The sequence below is a fragment of the Liolophura sinensis genome, chromosome 12 (genome assembly GCF_032854445.1).
Source record: "Liolophura sinensis isolate JHLJ2023 chromosome 12, CUHK_Ljap_v2, whole genome shotgun sequence".
Classification (NCBI taxonomy): Eukaryota; Metazoa; Mollusca; class Polyplacophora; order Chitonida; family Chitonidae; genus Liolophura; species Liolophura sinensis.
The window spans coordinates 24,064,797-24,079,039 of NC_088306.1; the positions used below are offsets into that span (position 1 = coordinate 24,064,797).

Sequence of the window (14,243 nt, forward strand, 5' to 3'; positions counted from 1 at the left end):
TGGATAAAATAAACTTGATCCATAGCGAATTTTGTGATGTCTAACGACAACGTTGTCTAGTCACTGATAACGGTGTTTGGAATTAACATATAATTAACATATTAACGATCGTTTGGTTACAGTTTCTCATCCTTTACCAGTATCTTATTTATGGTCGATTTTAAGATACTTATTTATGACACTGATTTGTTTAAGCGTCAATTTATTCGAAAATGTCTCTGTTTATATTCAGCACACAGAAGCATAGACAACAATTTGCAATGCAAACGTTCGATGGATATTTGCTGACAATAGGCGTTTGTGGGACAGTTTTTGCAGCCTTGCGCTATTAGAAAACCAAGTTCAACAAGCGCGGAAGTGTGTACGTTTCGCGCACAGGTACGTCAATTATCGACAGCAACTTGAAAAATAGCTGTTCATAGATTACCCGGACTACCTCAGGGCCCTCCAATCGCCAAATACACTCCTACCCTGTGAGTGCAAAAAAAAAAACATTGTCGAGAGTTGCTTTAAAACAAGAAATAAATCAATAATAACAGTGTGTGTACTATAACAGTGTGTGTACTATTTTATCCAGTCTATGCCGCAACAAAAATACACAGCTAGATTTACAATCAAATAAGGCTACATTTGTGACGCGTTAATTCAATTATGCTGTTACTAGGAAAGAATGGATTTGTTTCATCTCAAATATTTTTGCTAGTATATGGTATAAGTGATTGGGTGTGTTTATCACGTGGTACGAAGGTGGATAATTTCTTGCGGATATAAACCCGCTGTCACAATCCTTAACGCGGTGTAATGATCAGGTGGCTGACCAAAGCAATTAAGTATGTCTCGAATTCCGTGCCTGTCTTAATCAGTACTCTTCATAGACAGCTTTTACGGATAGCATTGCTGGATCTGCCACTAAAGATATAGGTAGAGCTGGACTGTTAGCCAAAAATTGAGGCAATGCATTGTAATTAGCTGTCATCCCAGGCAAACCGCCTTTATTTGCCGAGATACCGGTGTGCAACATTAGCCAAATAGCCGAGCGTTAGTCGAATGTACCGCAATGGTCTCATCAATCGTTGCTAAATGCTGTTACCACGACTGCGCTTTGTGGACAAAACTAATTAAATCCTCGTAGTAAACGATGGTATGTCCGATGACATTTTCTCCTTCCAGCTATAGAGAGCGCGCTAATCAGACTTATTTTACCCAGACCACTCTTGGGGATTTGGTTTTCGCCCCCAATCGCCCGCCAAAGAAAACACGGAAAAAAATAACTGACATGCTTTCTAAAGCCTCGGAAAGCTGTATTTTGAGCACTCACTAGTGGTGCTTTTACCAAGGGAAATCTAAATGCATGTTTTTATTCTTTCTACAAAAACAATGGGAGTTAATATGACAGATTACGTAATGCTAACGTACCTTCCATGGTGACGTTAGGCTTGAAGAGCTGGCTGCTTTGGTACATGTAGTCACGTTTCAGGAGTGTGCCATCCCTAAACCGGCCCCAGTAGGCCAGCGGCTAAAGAGTAGCATGGATTCCTACTCCAATTACCAATGGTTAGATCATATATCCCTGTAGATGTGCATACTCAATTCTTCAGGGTGGCAATACATGTACAACGTGTGACACTCGGTGTGACCTCAGAGTCCGTCGGGCAGATTTAAGCCTAGGGGAGCCTAATTAACTGTCAACCTAAATAGGCATGTTCTATTTGCCGACGCCTTGGTACTCACAGGTAGTGAAATAGTCAGAGTGAAGTCCGGTGCATTACAGGGAGCTCATCAATCGCCCGGTAAATGCTCTTAGAGAACCCGGCATTGTGGATAAAATTAACACAATCCTTCGCGAAGGACATAGTCAGGAACAGTCTTTGGCCGTTAGAAATCGCCGATCTGATATGTATAAGCCGTGCGTGCCCCTCTTGACTATCTACCATTTCACTGGCCTTCAATTTGGGTTCCTTACCAAGGCCCTCACATCCTTTACAAAGGTCTCACACGGTGTGGAATAATCTGACTACATATTAACTTTGCGTTACCGTCAGAGCCCCAGGCACACATACTTATTAATTCTGTTAAAGCAGTCATATATGACAAACGAAGACATTTTTGAAATTTTTCATTGGCTTGACGTTTAGCTGATTGCTTTTGCTGCAAAACATTGTGATCTCTAAGCAAAATCCTCTTTTGGAATTTTTGTGTAATACTGTAGATGTACGGAATTTAAAAGGGTAAATTCCGCCTATTGTACTTTTTCTTGGTACAGCCAGAAGTTCAGCTGTAACCATTGCACTGTTTTCCTGAACAATGACTCTACAAGCGCTTTAGCTTCTTCAAAACAGAGCTACATACTGTAACGTTTGGCATAACTAGATTATCTAAACTAGTTAAACTAGACATATCTAAAGTTATCGACATCAATAGGGGATCTCTGAGATCAAACTTTTTGGTCACAAATTAAAGGTAAAAATCAAATATCTGTCCTTCAAGAGCTTCAGTTCCCAAACGAGTTTCGCAAATTTCTTCATCATTCGTCTACTCTAAATAACTTTTCCAGAAACTTTTTTCGGGTGCCCATGTTATAGTCGATGTAAACAAAAATAACTGTCAAACATTTTTAACAGTTCAAGTGGCTTATTGGAACGTTTTTACCTTTAGCGATTAAAGAGTTTGAAGTGGAAACGCCACCTTTAGCTGCATGGAATGTCTGTTGGTGGTTTGTCTTTATGTAAACGGATGAAGCCGTTTATCTATTTATTTCATTAAAGTGCAACATCGTATTGGGAACAATGCCACTTGTACTAGAGTAGTCAGGATCACAGACGGGGTCAATGGGACGGACCGGAGTGTACACCACGTATGGTCTACAACCTCTCTCGCTATATATTTAAAGCTTTTACAGTGGCCGAACCACCAAGAGCTGTGTGAGTCCGAGTTGACAGTCGTACACCAAATTTGACTCGGGCGTAATAATGGTCTCTGTAACTGGAAAATGTACCAAAAGGATTCAGCAGCTAAGAACATGTGAAACAATGCCCGTAACACCTTTCTGAGACAATTAGGTTGCACTAACCAACAGCTTACCGAGTATTTGTTCTTATCCTTATTTTTTAGGAGATGGTAAATATTTGCAACTGGATCGACCTGAGTGTAATTTTTGATTGTGAGTTATGACTATCATAGTTTACAGCATTTGTTCTAGAGAACGCCCATTATAAATTAGTTCTACGATCGTGATCTTAGAGATTTACAATCAAATAAGGATTACGATTCCTTTGTGCAAGCGGTCTCTTAGGTATAATGACATCACTAAGTTAATTTCTGAGAAGCAGTCAGAGTACATTTGTGTTAACTATCCTTTCTGCCTTCTTTGTGCTTGTATTTCATAATATATGAGTTTGTTTTCTCTATTCCTTATCCCTCTAGCTGTGTCTTGCAATTACTGATTTAAGAGACTCACTATGAAGTATGACTGAAGAGTCTACCATAATCAAGCCAATGTTTTACAACAACAGCTGTCCTCGTAAATATAGTCCTCTTCTATGTAACAACTGTGACATATATCTAGCCAGATAGCCAGACGTTGGCTTAATTTATCTACCACAGACTAATAAATCGTTTGCTTTGGCCGCACTTAATAAACCAATTCGGTCAGCTCGGATAACGGCTTAAGGATGTCATCCGTCACAACTACTCCATGAATTCTATTAAATGCAGAATTTTGAATGCTTTTATTATTTGGTAAAGACAGCAATCATTAAAATAAAGGCAATTTGCTAAATTATTTTAAAATAATAATCGTGTGTGTGATGAGTAACACTATATATACGCTCAGTTTTACCAGGAGGCGATGAACTAAGAATTTGTCCGTAAACCATGCAATGTTGCTCTGTCTGTCTGTCTATGGGGAATTTTTCCTGCCAACTTTGTTAGGGTCAACGGGGATTGTGCTTTGCAAGAGAAAATAATGGTGCGTTCAGTTAGGAACCGAGTCAACGGTGTGTCGGATCGAGTACCCTAATATGGTTTGATTTCGAATGTTCGCGATAATGAACATAAGAATATATGGTTTCTCGGATTAAACACGTTCTCGCCACGATATGGCTGCAATATTGCCGAAATAACTTCCGTTAGATTTTGTTTGATTTGTTCGATTGGTGTTTACACCGTACTCAAGAATATTTCACATGCCGGCCAGGATTATGGTGAGAGGAAACCGAGCAGAGCCCGCGGGAAACCCACAACCATCAGCAGGTTGCTAGTAGACTTTTCCACTTACCCTCCGTTAGATGTTTCCATTGAGTAACGTTTTTTGTGCATAACAAGTGGTCACCAATTTCCTGGCTTAGAAAAGAACTTGACATCGTCACCTTGCTTGCTTGAAACCAATTACCAATGTTTACATCACAGTTGGCTCTCTGTAAGCTGATCCAATCGTCGTGATTAACCTAGAACTTCCTGAAGGCACTGGTTATGGCGGGGACTGTCAAACAAACCTTAACTTATAGAAATTAGCTGTCGTCTTAAGCAAGCATACTCTATCAACCGGCATCCGTCATTACACATAAAAGGTCGCAGCAGACTCGTATATTGCCGGTAACCGATCACACGATATATACGCCCTCGGGACAAGGCTTATTTTATCTCACGGTGAACTATGGCATACCGGATGATGTTACCCCTAGAGGTGGAGAGCTTTGATTGAATATAAATATGTCGTCTATAAACATGCAAGTAGTAATCTGGTCTGTGTTTACCGTCATCAATGTTCAAACGGCATCGGATGTGTATCGATATTAAATCCATAATAGTATACATCCTTTACAACCTAATCGTAGATCCATAAAAAGAGTCATGGAAGATCACCACTGCAGTTCCAGATATGTATTACTGCGTGTATTGGACCAATACACAGCTGAAACCATCCGCGATAAAAATCTTTTTCCCTCTTCCAAAAATAATGTAATATTTACATTTCCGTGCGGTTTGCCATTTGTGAAATAGGAATAATCATGAAACTGTGGTGTTATGGTTTATTAAGCCAACTCTCTCTCTTTGGCCTGCTGATTACAACCGTGTTTTATTTAAACTAAAGTTGCATAAAGCCTAGGCTTGTTAAGTTTGAGAACGAGGACTTTCTTGGTTGAAAATTCTACAAGCTCGCTATTGGGTGAAATTGTCACGTGACCCCAAATTTCGTTCCTTGCTAATAATTTCTACACTTCGTCAGATGATGTCCTGCAAATAGGCATATCTGATGCAGTTTTAGACGCTGATTCCCAAAATGTAATTTTTGAACAGCCGAAAGTGACGTCTTCAAAACCGGAAGTGGCTATATCTCTCTAATCAGTGAAGCTAGAGATGCAATCTTAAGACCTAACATCATCCCAAGACAAGCAGATAACATTTACATAACCGGAATTGGCGTCAGCAAACCCGAAGTAATACATTCCAAAAAAATCCCAATTTTTTCAGTTTTCAAAATTGAAAAATTTCTACAGCCTAAAGAGGCTCAACAGAAATGCGTGAAAATTAGGCGCGTGACAGAGCCGAAGATGTTCTCTTCCCAGTAAAGATTTGGGTGTCCTCAGTCACACAACATGGCGAGTAATTTTTGCCAGAAACGATTGACTTGAACTTTAGCACACGTAACAAACGTTTCCTGGAGACTATTTAGAAGAAAGAATGCAATGTTTAGGCAAATTAGATTTTACACGATACAGCGTAAGTTGTCACGTAATATTTATATATATATATATATTTTTTAATTTTAATATTCGAAATATCCTTTCTAATGTAGTTTGAGGTCCTGATCACGAATCTAGTCTTTTTTCCCGATAAGATGTACTTAGGTCGCAAATTGCATTAAAAAATCGAAAATTTGCAATTTTCCCCTCATATTAGTTGGTCTTGTGAAAACTGATACAGCTGCAAAGTTCAAAATTGCTGAGTGGAAGGGACTATGCATGTAGTGTGTGTATGCTGAAAACCTTTGAGCTGTCTGAATAAATACAGGTTTTGTTTTATACAGGGCTTCAAAATTTGACAAACGGCCGATTTACGTCGATATTTTGCAACATTTTCAAGTACATGCTATATAATGTATACACAATCTGTTCGTGTCTAGGATGAATGTAGAAATATTGTAAGTATGCCACTCGACGTAGTTTGGCGTTCTGGTAACGAATCAGGTCTTATTATTTCCTGATGTGTATAGTTTTGTCGTAAATTGCGATCAAACTGCAAAAAACGCAATTTCCCTCATACTTGCAGGTCACGTGATAGAAAACTGTTACAACTGTAAGGGTGAAAATCGCGGTGTATAAAGGCCTATAAATGTACTGGACGTTTGGTGAAAATCCTTGACCTGTGTCAAAAAACACAGGACATGCACGCCTTTGAATAATGTCCTAAGGCAGATTTACCAAATTTGGCAGATATACGTTTACATGCTATATAGAATAGTACAATGTATGTACAACTTATTGTATAGACAACTTTTTTCAGTTGTCCCCCCCCCCCCCCCCCCCCGTCCGTCTGTCCTTTCTCTCTAGTTGGCGCTTATATCTCTGCGCCATTGTGATAGTGAGCGAATGGCAACCACAGGTTTCCGGGGAGAAAACAGATGATTTGAACAGCGATAGCAATCGCTTTCACGATATTTGTATTAAGATTGTCCCGTCAGATGAGTGGAAAATCGACATTCGAGAGTGGCCCAGTATCGACTACGGGGCATATATATCTACCTGATTTCTAGCCGAGCATGAGACGGCGAGGAAATGAAAAATTTTAAATCATTCGACAGGTTTAATTATTTGTGGATGTGTTTGGAAAATAACTCCCCATTTACCCCAAGATGGTTTAATTTTGATGAAAAGCGAAGTTCGGCCAAGTCGGAGGGTTAACAACGAAAACCGCCGTCAATGGATTTTATGCAGTCTGAACGGGACAATGCGTTATGGAGGATGTTCTTGCATGGCAGGCAACAGCAAGGCTTGCATCCATGTAGGGGCCAAAGGGGGCAAAAGTAGAGTAAACTATTAATTTACTGGCAAGAGTTGCACAAATGTTCAGGTTAAAAGGAACCAGGGAACGAGCAGAAATATTGAACCGGGTCGGGTTGCAGAAATGGATTTTAAAAAGTCAAAACTCAGGACTCCACTAGCAACTGACGATAATGGATGTGCCGCACAAATAAGAAAATCTACTTTTATTTTTTTTTGTCAGCCATACATAATTTGTTGTTTCTCGTGAAAAAAACTCGTTACTGAGTTCATTTGTGAAGGCTGAGATACGACCTAAAATGTATGTTAATAGTGTTATTAACCACAACACTGAGTTAAGGTGTGCAAAATGGCACATCAAACACAGTCCGAGCTTTGGAAGGAAAGAAGAAAGCAAATAATTATAGACACTAGCGCCAACAAAGTTCCTGTACATGCCACTACAAACCCAGACAATTTTATAGGAGAGCACCTGTATCCTACCCTTAGAGGAAACATTTACATCAAATATGGACAGGATGGAGAAACCAAAGCAAAAAGACAACTCACTCATGATGGATATATAATTTCAGAAGAAGGTACAATTGTATCCGAAAGTGAGCCATGGCTGAGTGTGTCATCACATGGAATAATCAAGACATCTTCCCAGACTGAATTATTAGAAATCAAGTGTCCTTTTATGAAAGATAGGCTATTTCTTAATATAAGACAAATATAATGTTGTTAGACATGGTGATATCTTGGCTCTAAAGCAGAGTGGGCCAAGATGCTAATTTCTGTAAGTGCATCTTACCATGCATGTAACAGGAGTATCTGCATTCAAGGCTTCGTTGTTTTCCTGACAAATATGAAACTGTGTGTGCATAGTTCCCACTATGTAAACATCTCTATCTAACTTTTTTTTAAGACTGGGTATATGCACTTTTCCCAAAAACATGTTCTTTTTGCAACGGCAAATAATTGATCCAAATAATTAGGACACGACCAGCTGCAGGTTTCTTGTGGACCGTACCATGTATGATCGCAGAGGAAGAAAGCATGAGCTGGACTTGAACCCAGAGACTGGTATGCTAGAGATGGACACAGTCAGATGATATTAGCCATCTTCGTCACCAAGAGACCACCGGATCATTCATCAGTTGTACTCGTCATTTCAGAAACTACATTCAGTATATTTATTAAATTCAAAATATTCAATCATTATATATGTTGGAAAAATACAAGTTGAAGACCCAACTCGGAACTTTATGTTAATTGTTTTAATATTGGTTATAATACCAAAACCAATGGATGCATAAACATGCCGTACAGCCATGGCAGTCATAAACTTGAGAAAACACATGGTACGGCAATTGACGCACAAATCATGACAGTGTAAATACATTTGCATACTCTTTTTACTCGCACTGCGAATCTGGCAAGTAAAAAATCGAACTCAGAACTTTTTGTTTTGTTCATAAAGTCGAAACACCCATATGCCCTATACATGTGTATATTCGTTGACTCTCGTGCCTGTTTGCATTGTGGTCTTCGTTGAAGACAGCTTGCCTTCCACACAGATGATGTGCACATCTGCGTACATCACATTTGTCACTACATACGCTAAACTATTCCCAATGTGGTGTTACGCCATACTTATTCCAATACATTACAAATGGAAAAGTTTGCCAGTAACTTACCAGAGATCGATGGTTTGCTCCAGGCGCTGAAAACCAGATTCTGCATTCGACTTAAGTGGTCTTTCAGTAACATTTTTTGTTTCCCAGCATCTCAGGCATTGTCTGACCCAAGGCCTCTCATCAATGCCGTCGCTGTGAGTTCAAGTCCATCTCATGCTGGTTTCTTCTCCCCTCAATTGTGCCAATGACCTTCATACAATCTCGAGTTTCCGCCATGCTCTGCCGGATTTCTTCCCACCATAATGCTGGTTGTATACATATAAGTGAAATATTCTTCAGCACAGCATAAAACATCAGTCAAATAAATAAATTATCTATTGTCCTCCATTTTTTTTTAACAAATGCAGCACATACAATGAGGATATCATCAGCTTTCTTAGCACGTGCAACTGGTATTATGTCAGATAGAATCTTGAACAATTTTAACCTTCTCATCGCCCTTTCAACATGGATGCGCACACGTGCTATTCTTCTGGCTTCAGTGACATCAAAATATGCTGGAATATTTAATTTCACTGACTGAGAGGGAATAAAAAAATTGCTCATGTTAAAGTCTCTGGCATTCATAACTTCATCTCCAGGAAGGACAAAGTTAAGGAAACTTGAGTTTTCAACAATATATTTATCACTTGACTGTTCGTCAAATTCTTTCGATATTAACCTGGCCATGTGGGGCAACAGCTACTATATACATGCCAGTATTGTGAGACGTATAGTGACTGTAAGTCTCTCCTCTACTTTTGAGGTTCTTTGGCATTTGTAAGAAGATCTCTCCACAGTCGACAATAACAGCTGCATTTCGAATATTTTCCTGTAAAGAAGATGGCATGGTTGCTTGAATAGTTTCAAGAGGTAGCCAAATTACTAAGTCAGAAAGGGAAGCCAAGAATTAAAATAGTTGAGGCATGACTTTTAGATATACCTAATCGATGAGCAATATCAGCCAATAACAAATTTAGTCTCTAGTTTCATTAATGTCAACAAAATTTGATTTGAAACAAGCATAATGAAACTAAAAGGAATATGAGCTGTAGCTGTACAAAGGTTGGAGGGCTGTCAGGCAGCGGAAGATCCATATTTTTGGTCTTCCAATGAAAAATCGGCAATGGGTGCTAGTGCTTATCCGCCTCAGGTTGTGTCTCTGTCGCATCCACTTCAATGGGAACATCACATACATCTACTTGGGCGTTTTCTTGTTTGTCTGTTTGGCGCCTACTTTCGGTATGTTCAGCATCACATATCCTGTATTAAAGGTGTATGTTTTGCAAAATAATTTAACTGACACACATCACATAAAATTCCATAAACTTACAATTGTATCTCTACACAGAGTTATGAAAAATGCATAGACATGTCAGTAAGTGTAATAATACCATGTTTAACATGCACATGCATTCCCTGAGTAATTTCCTGTGATTTGTGAAGAAGGAACTTGACCCTAAAGTTATACCTTTTATCAACATCACCTGGTATGAGAGACTTTATCAGGTGTCGCTTAAGTATTCGGCATCCAGTCTTGACAGGAGGTCTATATCCTGCTACAAAAATGATTATATAGCCTTCTTACAAATTGGAAAAGTGTTTTGTAGACACACAGAACAAGAAACACATGTCATACTGAACAGTAATCAATGTAGCATACACAATAAACTCATGTGACACTGCCATTGTCAGGAAGTTCCAAAATATGGGCAGGCACCTTAGAGAGACACAAAGGCTTGTTTTGTGATATCCTAGTTCGGGTTACAAGGTTTAAAATTTAAAAACCTCTGTATGTTCTATAGCTCATGCCATTGTCTTAGAATATAAGACAGAATTAATTATTGTACAGTTAGGGTAGTCTTGATGTATTTTATATATTCCATGTATGCATTAATTTGTTTAAGGCTTCAAAACATTGCCCTTGTTGGTTAAAATGTATCCGTTCACAGGACATCGTGGCTGTATGAAATAAGTCGCATCAACAACATCGCCACGTAAACACGCAGATGATTCGTGTACATGCAGAATCGTGGCAAAGAGCAGAGTACAGATACACTGCCCTGAATTCATAATATACCTAGCTTTAAAGCTGGATATGTATCCCGTTCTGCGGGACATCCATCCACGAAATGCACAAAACACACAAACATGATCTTCAGAAGATTTTTTTCTGTTCAGTCCTGACTGACACTTTTGTCTGTTCTCGCCAGTCACCATAGGTAATTTGTGCAGGCTGAACGGTAAACAGCACAGACAATCCTCGTACGCAATCCCGTAGATGGCACAAGTGGAGTGTTTCCAGTTGTATATTTTCTTACCCTTGTTAGAACAACCTACAACCGCACACGACTGTCCACTGCCCGGGTAAATTTGTGTGTCGCCATTTTGTTGTTAGTTCATTACCGTAATGGTGGACATGTCATGTGATCAATAATGGCTGTGTTCATAGGCTATTACGTCACCCTGGGAAATACTGTGTATCTTTTATCTTAATTATCTGGTTTGCACTACAGTTGCGATTGGCTCACTCTGTGCCATTGTACTGCAATCCCCCTACCCCCTCCCCCGATACATGTACACCTAAACTTTTTGCATGGCCACTCAGTGTATGTGCATGTATTTCTAAAAGTAAGCTTTGTTTTGCGCAAACCTTGTGTTCTTTTCTATACGCTAACCAGGCCGTGGTGATTGACATGTACCCTTGTCGCTTTCTGACAAGGGCGGAGGTATCAGCAAAGCAGTCAGTCTGTATGCAGGGCCGTGCGTACATTCAGGCGTGTAGGTATAAACTTGCTGTTACACGGCCCATGTTTTTTGACGTATTTTCTGACAAAAAGGCATGCAAAGTCTGAGAAGGGATCGCTGCTTCTCATTGGGCATAGCGCAGCATCATCAAGCTCGCCGATCTATTCTCGGGAATGCGAATGACCGGCCAACTTCCTCAATGATAAACGGTGTAAGGTCGCACTGAAAGTTTCAGTGCCGTATATCTGGTTATGTATTGATTTTCGACCATAACTTATGCACTCATATGAAAGATAGGCCTACAAGTGTGAAGAAAATGTGTATGGAAATTGGAAGTGAAAATTGCGACTGCCTTCTAGACTTATTCATACATATAATAGAGTAGATAGTAAGGGAGATGCTGGGAATATCGGGAAAATTGACACTTGGCAGATCAGCTTACCGAATTCGTCGCCTGATTAAAATTTTTCTGAATTTTCAGATTTTAAGAACGCCGCTAGGCGGCGATCACGAATCTGGTCTTCATTCTTTTCTCTGATGCACAGTTTAGTCGCGAATTGCCATTAAAGTAAAAAAAAGTGCAATTTTCCCAATGTGGAGGTGGCGTGACACAAAGCTGCTATAGCTGTAAACCTGAACATGGTGCAAAGAGCTATAGATGTGTAAAAAAAGAGAGGACATGAACACTTTCAAATATTGTTCAAAGGCCGATGCACTACGTTTGGCACATCTACATATACGTGCTATACAGTGTACTTACAACGCACTAACGGCTATGAAGAATGTAGGCTTTCTAATTAAGTTGGTCATAATATCTGAACATGGACACCATTTATGTTACCGGAAGTGACACCGCATAGGCCGGAAACACCGACTTGAACCCTGGCATCGATGATTCAGTAGCTGTATTTATGAATTCTAATGTTCAGCTGGTTCTCTTTTGACCAAAGTAGGTCTGTAACTGGAAAAAACAATATCACTAGTTCCAAAAGATTTTCTTCACGGATATTTTTTTTTGGAAGAAGCCATACCCCTTTTAGCATGATGTCTAATGATATTCTTTTCAATCGTATCATGTCATATAAACTATTTACAGCTTCACAAAGTATGCATTATTTAGATATATGTGTTCTATACGAATAGCTCTAGGCTTGTTCTTGTGAGTGTGCTGTAATGGATTGCTTTGTATCACGTTCCAGGTGGCGCTCTTTTTCAGAGGGTTATCCTACAGAGCGGGTCTGCTACGAGCCCGTGGTCTGTTGCCACTGACCACGTCAGGTGTACCGAAGAACTGGCTAAAACCATAGGATGTGCCCCGCTTTTGAAACATTCCGATGAGCTTGTCAAGTGCCTTCGTAACAAAACCGCCAGTGAGTTGCTGGAGTCCGTCCCGCTTACGCCCAAGTACAGCACGTGTTTTGGTCCCGTGATAAGTCATCGAAGCGGAGTGCTGCCCAGAGGGATCAAAGAACTTTTGACGCAGCCTCTTTCCGCTTTTTCCGACGCCTCGGTGATGTTTGGAGCGGCTAAGTACGAGTCTGTGCGCTACCTCAAGCAGGAAGACTTCGATCAGAATATCACGGATGCGCGCAAGGACCAATTGTTGCGAACTTTTGTGCACAATACATTCACGTATCAAAAGCAAAGGATGTTTGACATCTTGGATCACCACTACACGGACTGGGAGAGCTCTCTCGAGAGACGCTCTTGTCGGGAAAACATCCTAGAATTGCTCAGCGATGGACTGGTGGTTGCGCCCATTATCCAAGTAGGCAACTATCATTCGGGCCAAAGAAAAGCAAAGACCTACTTTTACAATTTTAACTTTTCACCACCGTCCGGACGTCCCCCAGGATTTCCGGACGCTATTCATGGAGACGAATTACCTTACGTGTTCGGAGCTCCACTTGTGAACGGATTATCTCCCTTCCCGGTCGAGTACAACCAGGTGGAGGCTATGATCAGCACGGCAATCATGACTTACTGGACGAATTTCGCAAAATCAGGGTAACACAATTGTTTTTCGCTTATTGTAAGTTTGAGATTTAAGCAAACCTGTAATGATTTTGCGATTTGTTCACTTTCTGTTACACGATGCGAAAGGCCCGAAAAGACAGAATCATAGCTTTGAAAGATAATGTTTACATGTCAGACGCCTTTTTGCCGTGTAGGTACACCCAATAACTGCACCACTGTAGACTGGTGTGTTTGGTTGTTGCAGTTCATTGATAGTAGCCATGTTTGAAAACAATTGTTTTTTTTTTCAAGTAAAAATAGTATAAGTGTATAATACTCACACGTAAGTAGCATGTTTACAAGAACAAAATGTCGACCTGACTGTAAATTAAAGTTTTTTTCTATTGCCAAATTTTGGTGAGTAATTTGGATTGACGTATATCGCGTACAAAGTAAACGTCGACATGAGGCAATGTGTCTGTAGTTTTAATATACAGACGTCTTAACAGCTCTCGCATAAAGCATGATTACAGTGGTTTCACTGGTTACAGAAGATGTCTCGACTCATATAAACTTGCTTGTGACGGTATATGAAAATGTCGTCTGTCTTTCCACGACATATCCATCTTTCCCCAAAATTAATAGGCCTTCCATTGGAATGGCGTTAAGCTTTATTTGGCCGTGTGCTTTTGTGCACGCTGCACGGCCTAAAAGCCTGCTGAAAGCTATTTTGCCTCTGGCGGCTCCATGTACATGCTCCTAAGGGACGGAAACCCATCCAAGCAGGTCAGGCGAAGGTATTTCTTGGTCTATCCTCAGTTCGATTCATTATCCACCTAATACATCTCAGTGCATCTTCTAGAACGACAGTGCAGTCCTT

At 40.1% G+C, this 14,243-nt stretch overlaps 1 protein-coding gene across 1 annotated transcript in view; it reads left to right on the top strand.

Annotated features, from left to right (window-relative positions):
• The window catches only part of LOC135479812 (neuroligin-4, Y-linked-like), a 71,334-nt gene that overhangs the window by 52,087 nt on the left and 5,004 nt on the right, over nucleotides 1-14,243 (top strand). The window contains exon 5 of the mRNA XM_064759717.1: nucleotides 12,624-13,414. Within this exon, the coding sequence (XP_064615787.1) occupies nucleotides 12,624-13,414 (791 nt within the window). The remainder of the gene's footprint in view (nucleotides 1-12,623; nucleotides 13,415-14,243) is intronic.